We start from the raw sequence: 6,368 nt of genomic DNA on the forward strand, positions 1-6,368 counted from the left end.
TAGTCTACATAATGAACTATTTGGAAATAGATTTAAGATCCAATAACTAAACAAACAAGCAAACAGAAAAATCAGCCAAAATACAGACACGAACCCTTTCGGCACGATTTCTTAATTCCCACCCACCCCTACCGGCCTACTATAACTATGCCTAAATTTATTTATTTATTATACACAATTAGTAGAATTTCTTCGGGACTGTACACTATAAGCCCTTTGGAGAAGGAACCTGTCTTTCTGCATTTAGCAAAGCGCCATGCATATACATTGGTTGTGATGATAATGATCGCTCTCCTGATTAGCACTTCCAGACTGAAATTGAAATAAGATTCATCTCCAACTTCCACCGCAAAGCGTATAGGCTTTTAACAATGGATGTAAACGCCTCAGAGCGTCGCTATTCACCCCGTTCTGAGCGAATCACAGGGAACGGCGGTTTTTTTCATTTTTAACGGAAGTCTAACCTGTGTGTATTTTGTATCTCTATGATGGAAAGGGAGGCAAGTCGCACGGTGACTACGCCATTTCCTGTCGACGCTTGCGCGACCGGGAGCGCATCGCTTGGGCGCAACATGCCGAAGTGAGTTAACTGGCGAGCGTTGAGATGAAAAGTGCTGGGTTGCTGGTGGAGAAAATAGGAAAGGGGAGGGCGGGGTACGGATTGGGTATGTAGGAACAGTTGCTGCGGAAAGTAGGGAAACAGAATGTTTGGCGGTTCTGTATTTTTAAAATGTTTTCTGTGCGATGCTTCCGGTTTTTTTACATTGTATTCTTCTCTCAGGGATTGCAGATGGCTTCACTAATGAAAACTGTATGTCTTATTGCTTGTAAAGTTAATATTAGTATTGGATTGCAAGTACTTTCTCTCAAGTCAAGTACTCATCCCCCCACTCTTCTTCCTTCTCATCCTCCTGGTTTTCGCATAGGCTTTAAAACCGTGATCCTATGTATTCTTCCTTGTGAGTAAGGCCCTTAAAAGAGCATTAGATTTGTCTGCATTAGTTGCTGACACCTCGACTGGCTCCAGGTTTGTGGAGGATCCTGGCAAGGTGTCTTCTGGTAAGCTGCCCACCTTTGCCATTTTAATTTCCCCCCAAATGGTTGGTGGCTCCCAGATCCAGCTGCCTTGCCTGACAATGTCAGATCCAGACTGACAGAAGTGCTCTTGTAGTTTAATCACAACTAGGTCATTTTGGTCTCAGTCATTTACAAAAGTCAAAGTGATGGGTTCTTTTCCTAGACTTAATGCTTACGGTGGGGTTCTGTAGTAATACCAGCGTGTGGCTAATGATGGAACCTTTACATGGATATAAATACATGAATAAAATATATTTGAAGCAAAAAAGAATGGTATTGCATACCACAAATGAAAAGTTAATATTTTTTTCCAAGGGAAATATATCTATGAAATAGCTTCTTACTGTAAAATCTAAATTGCTAGTTTAAGTGAAAAGCATATTAATCTTTTTATAACTGATGTTAAGCAAGTAGTCATTACTCCTCCTTCTAATGCATGTTTGTTTCACCTTCTAGGTTTTATTGTGATTACTGTGATACTTACCTCACCCATGACTCTGTAAGTAGTAAGTTTCACAAAGTTACAATATGAAAATTACAATAGTTCTTCCCTTTGCAGTTTTAATCCTGGGTACATTACATAAATTAAACCTAACTTGCGTATTCATTATTTGATATTTTTTCTTAAAAGACATCAATCTAAAAAGAGGTTACTGAGTGTTGAATCTGGATAGATTAGATGCTCATATTGCAAATATTTATATATTTGCTTAATTTCATTACCATTCGAAAAGTGAGACAGATGAAAGAAAGTAGGGGTTAAATATGTATGACTACAAGATCAAGGATATGAACTGAAGAATAGCGGTGAGATCTCCTTGGAAAAATATTTAGCAGCCAACAATTCACATGTTGTTGACACATTTAATATCTTTCACAGTTACTGACATTTTTAATACTTTCCACAACTATATTGAAAAAACAACTTAAAATATTTGTTGAACATGAGCAATATCCAGTACTGCCACTGCACCTCTGTATATTCTGTTGCTACAGCATGACTGAACACTAGTGCAACAGGAAGCAACTACTTCCTAACAGAACCCCAGAAACTGCCTAAACCACTTGTTTCTGGAAAGGGGCACATCAGCGGAGCTCCCTTTTGTAAACTCCAGTGACCTGGCCCATTACGGAAACAAGTATTTTGGCTTGTTTCCCATTGCTTTAGGAACCACCAGCTTCATGTTGCCCTACTGGTCAGTCCCACTAGCATGGAGACAGGGTTAGATACTGTCCCATGTTTGTTCATATCGCTTATGAATAAAATAATGTGGCAAGATTCCTTATAGTGCAATACTATACATGTCTACTCAGAAGTATGCCTGACTTTGATGGGGCTTACTCCAGGTAAATGTGTATGATTGCAGGCTTTTGTATAAAGTATAGGTAAATCTTGGGCTCATAGGTATGGTTAGTGGTTGGAGAGCAACAGTTCTTTGTCTTGCAGCCATCTGTGAGAAAAACCCATTGCAGTGGAAGGAAACACAAAGAGAATGTGAAAGACTACTATCAAAAATGGATGGAAGAACAAGCTCAGAGCCTGATTGATAAAACAAGTAAGTCATATCACTGCAATGACTGGTTTACGTAGAATCTTTATTAACATTGTTTCTTTTGCATGTGGTTAATAAAAGTAACCTAGGAAAGTAGTTCAGGCCTTTTTTTCATAGCACATCTGCAGATGAAGCTATACTTCTATTAGCTTTTCTATACTGGAAAATTGTGGGACTTCTCAGCCCTTAAAGTTTACAGGTCATGTCATGAAGTAATATAGTGATTTCCATTGGAAAATTATGGAACTTATGCCCTACTTTATTGCAAAAATCTATTGACAAAAGGAGTATTTTATGAACTGGAGTAGCCTTTCCACTGAACAGATGCAACAACATTTGGTCTTATTTCTCTTTAAACATTTGGAAAGCTATTCCTTTAAAGTTGACATTTGTCTACCATGTAGACATTTTTTTTCTAAATTTGTATTCAGGTATTTTCCTGTTATAGAGAGCAGTTAACTTTAACTGACAGGGCAATCCTATACATGTCTCCTCAGATGTAAGCTTCATTGAGTTCAGTGGGACTTACTCTTATGTAAGTCAGTATAGGATTGTAGTCTTAGTTTAGAACAACAAGTTTTGAAGCTTTTGAAAAGTTTGTTTTCATCTGGCCATTGCTCCAAATAGTCTTATATCCCAATGCTATGAATGTTTCCTCAGCACCAATATGTTTAATAGGACTTACTTGCTAGTATATGTTTTTAGAATTACAGGCTTACCTGGAAGTTCCATTGAAGTCAGTGGGACTTATTTATGAGTCGACATGCATAGGATTGCACTGTAAATGTTGTGAAGTTCCTTAGAACAGTCTTGACTAACAGAAAATGTGCAGGCCTGTTAAGGTTTGTTCTCTCACTTTTAAAGTTGAAAATATGGGCCACTTAAATGGATGAATCTTGCCTAATTGTGTGATTAAATATGTTGATTAGATTGGAGAAATTAATCCAGACAGTTGCAGATCTGAAGAGACTGCATGACTAGAGGATTGTAGACAGTTGCACTTGGAAAATGTGTATTTGGTTAATGAGTAATAAAATAAAAGTATAGAATCTTGTATTATTCATATTGATTAATCATATCTGGCCTTCTGTGTGTATCCATTAATGTAGCGGCTGCATTTCAACAAGGCAAAATCCCACCTACTCCGTTTTCTGCTCCACCTCCAGGAGGAGCTATGATACCACCGCCACCTAATCTCCGTAAGTATTAATATTGTTGCTTTATCTCTGACTAATATAGAAGTATGATACATGCTTTTATATACGTTATTAGAGAAGCTTCTTAGGGAGCAACCCTATTGGGTTGATACCTGCTAGACAGAAGCCTCCAATTTTGGAGGGTTCTGAATATTCTATGCCCTTCCAGGCTACTGGAGTCAATTTTTGCCTCTCCATTCTCCTTTTTAAAATGTTTCCCCTCTGAGCTCATCTAGAGGAAGTGCGCCGCTGGGAGTGGGGGCAGGTCTGGAGAGACCATAGGGTTTTGTGTATCCCAGTGTCTCCCCTTCCATGCCCACTGGAATGCCCCTATTTTTACTTCTATGAGGGCATCTGAGGCCACTTTTGCCAACTCAGAAAGTTGGCACCACAGTTGTTGCAGGAGCAGCTGCGAGTGGGGAGGGATCAGAGCATGAAGTACCTCTCCTAAAGTCATAGCACTGTTTACTGCTATGAGAGGGGGAATCCAAAAAAACCTCTATGGTTCCTGGGATGCTCTCCAGCACCATAGAATTGTACCCTTGAAGGGTTATTTTGGGGTAAGAGTACAAGAAATTTGGTTGCCATTTATTAATTTTGAGGACATATTAATTTCGAATGGCCCTTTCCAGGAGGATCCCCACTTACACCTGGCTGTAATGGTGGTAAAATGGTAAACATTCCTGTGGTGTAGGGACTAATGAAATATACAAAACAAAAGACAAAGCTACCAACAACAATATCAATACAAATACTCCAGGTGTGAGAGACCTATAACACAGCACTGGGTCAGTTAGTTACAAAATTTGTAATGGTAAGAGGCACAATTGTGCCAATTGGTTTACAATTATAAACAGTCAATTGGGATTTCAAAACATCTGTCTATGGAACCCCGGTGTATTTCCATGCTGACTCTATAAAGTCTTCATCAGGTACTCCTGTAGACCTAACATGTTCCTTAACAATTTACAATAACTGATGTTGCAAAATAGTAATTACACTTACTGAACAATTTTTTAGAGTAGAATACTTTTCAAGATAAAGGCAAAATAGCCTCCTTTATTAGTGCATTACAGGTGAGGTAATCCCTCTGACTTTTTCAGCTCACCTTCCCAGAATTTGTAGATGCACTCAAGACTAGTCACCAAACAAACAGATGCTGTCACAGCTGTATCTACAACAGATTTTTTTTAAAGTCTCTTGGCAGTTTTTAACAAAACTGAAAAGATTTTCTTTCTTTGAGATCTTGGGTTGATGTGCAAACCTATTTTGACATATTTGACTATTGTTGCCACACTTTAGCTGGTCCTCCACGGCCTGGTATGATGCCAGCACCCCATATGGGTGGACCTCCAATGATGCCAATGATGGGGCCACCTCCCCCAGGAATGATGCCAGTTGGACCTGGTAAGTTCTAGTGTACATAAGTGCTTCTGCCTTTTTTATATTTTGAAGGTGTGTGTGTGTGTTTGTACATAATATCCTTTACTACAGCTTTTTTTAACCAAAACATTTATTGTCCAAATGTCACCCATCTTTCCAACGGCTTGGTTAATTTTATTTTCTCCCCATGTGACAAGCCTCCTACCAAATTATCAGTGTTGATTTAACTGTTGATCCTTCCTATTTTCATAGGACTTTAGGAAGCTTCCATTCATAAAATTTCATATCTTTGTGTAGATATAGATTTCTCTGATAATGGTGGTAGCTGAGATGTTTGTATAAATAACTGAAGTGTGTCTCTAACAGTCACGGATTTTTACTTATACCCCATGCCCAGCCTTATCAATTTTCCTGGGGTCACTTTTATACAAGCATCAATATTACCACCACAGTTGCCCCTGTGCCTTCTGACTTAAAGAGGCCTGACTATTCTGGATTATGGCCATTTTCTGAGGCCATGCTTAAGCTCTCTGACAAGATGGTTGGTGATATCTGTCAGTGGACAAAGATTTTTAGTGGGCTATAGCAAGGGAAGCTCTCTGGAACTGGTATAGTGTGGGATCTCCAGTAGACTTGCAAACCATGTTTGGGAGGTTTACCTGGTAAGTGGTAACCAGTGACCAGGTTTATATGATCACCGCAGCCCACTGTGTTTCTGTCTAGCAAGATTTATTTCTCCTGCACTGAATGTAGAGAAACCTTCACACAGAAATTAAACATTGATATTTTGAAAAAAATGGTAATATATTGTCTAGACATTGGTTGTTACATTTGTTAGGCTTTAAATTAACTTTGCTTACTGTAGCTCCAGGAATGAGACCACCCATGGGAGGGCATATGCCAATGATGCCAGGGCCACCAATGATGAGACCTCCATCCAGACCCATGATGGTGCCAACCAGACCAGGAATGGCTCGTCCAGACAGATAAAGTGAAAGTGGACCTACCATTCCAACTTCATTTTATGTATGCCCTTCTGTGACGGAGAGCCCCAGGAATTACATTGCCACAGACATCAACAAACCTGTTCCTTTTTCAATTTGCAAGTTTAAAATGTGGGGAGGGGAGGGGGAAGAGGGGGAATATTGGACTAATGCCT

The 6,368-nt window shown here is 39.3% G+C and overlaps 1 protein-coding gene across 1 annotated transcript; it reads left to right on the forward strand.

Annotated features, from left to right (window-relative positions):
- Positions 1–508: 508 nt before the first annotated feature.
- SNRPC (small nuclear ribonucleoprotein polypeptide C) lies at positions 509–6,368 on the forward strand. Its single transcript, XM_063118933.1, has 6 exons — positions 509–580; positions 1,534–1,576; positions 2,525–2,633; positions 3,740–3,829; positions 5,129–5,233; positions 6,075–6,368. Exons 1-6 carry the CDS (start codon positions 573–575, stop codon positions 6,197–6,199), a joined length of 480 nt encoding a protein of 159 aa, XP_062975003.1. The 5' UTR covers positions 509–572; the 3' UTR covers positions 6,200–6,368.

This window comes from Elgaria multicarinata, chromosome 1 (genome assembly GCF_023053635.1).
Source record: "Elgaria multicarinata webbii isolate HBS135686 ecotype San Diego chromosome 1, rElgMul1.1.pri, whole genome shotgun sequence".
In the NCBI taxonomy this organism is placed as follows: domain Eukaryota; kingdom Metazoa; phylum Chordata; class Lepidosauria; order Squamata; family Anguidae; genus Elgaria; species Elgaria multicarinata.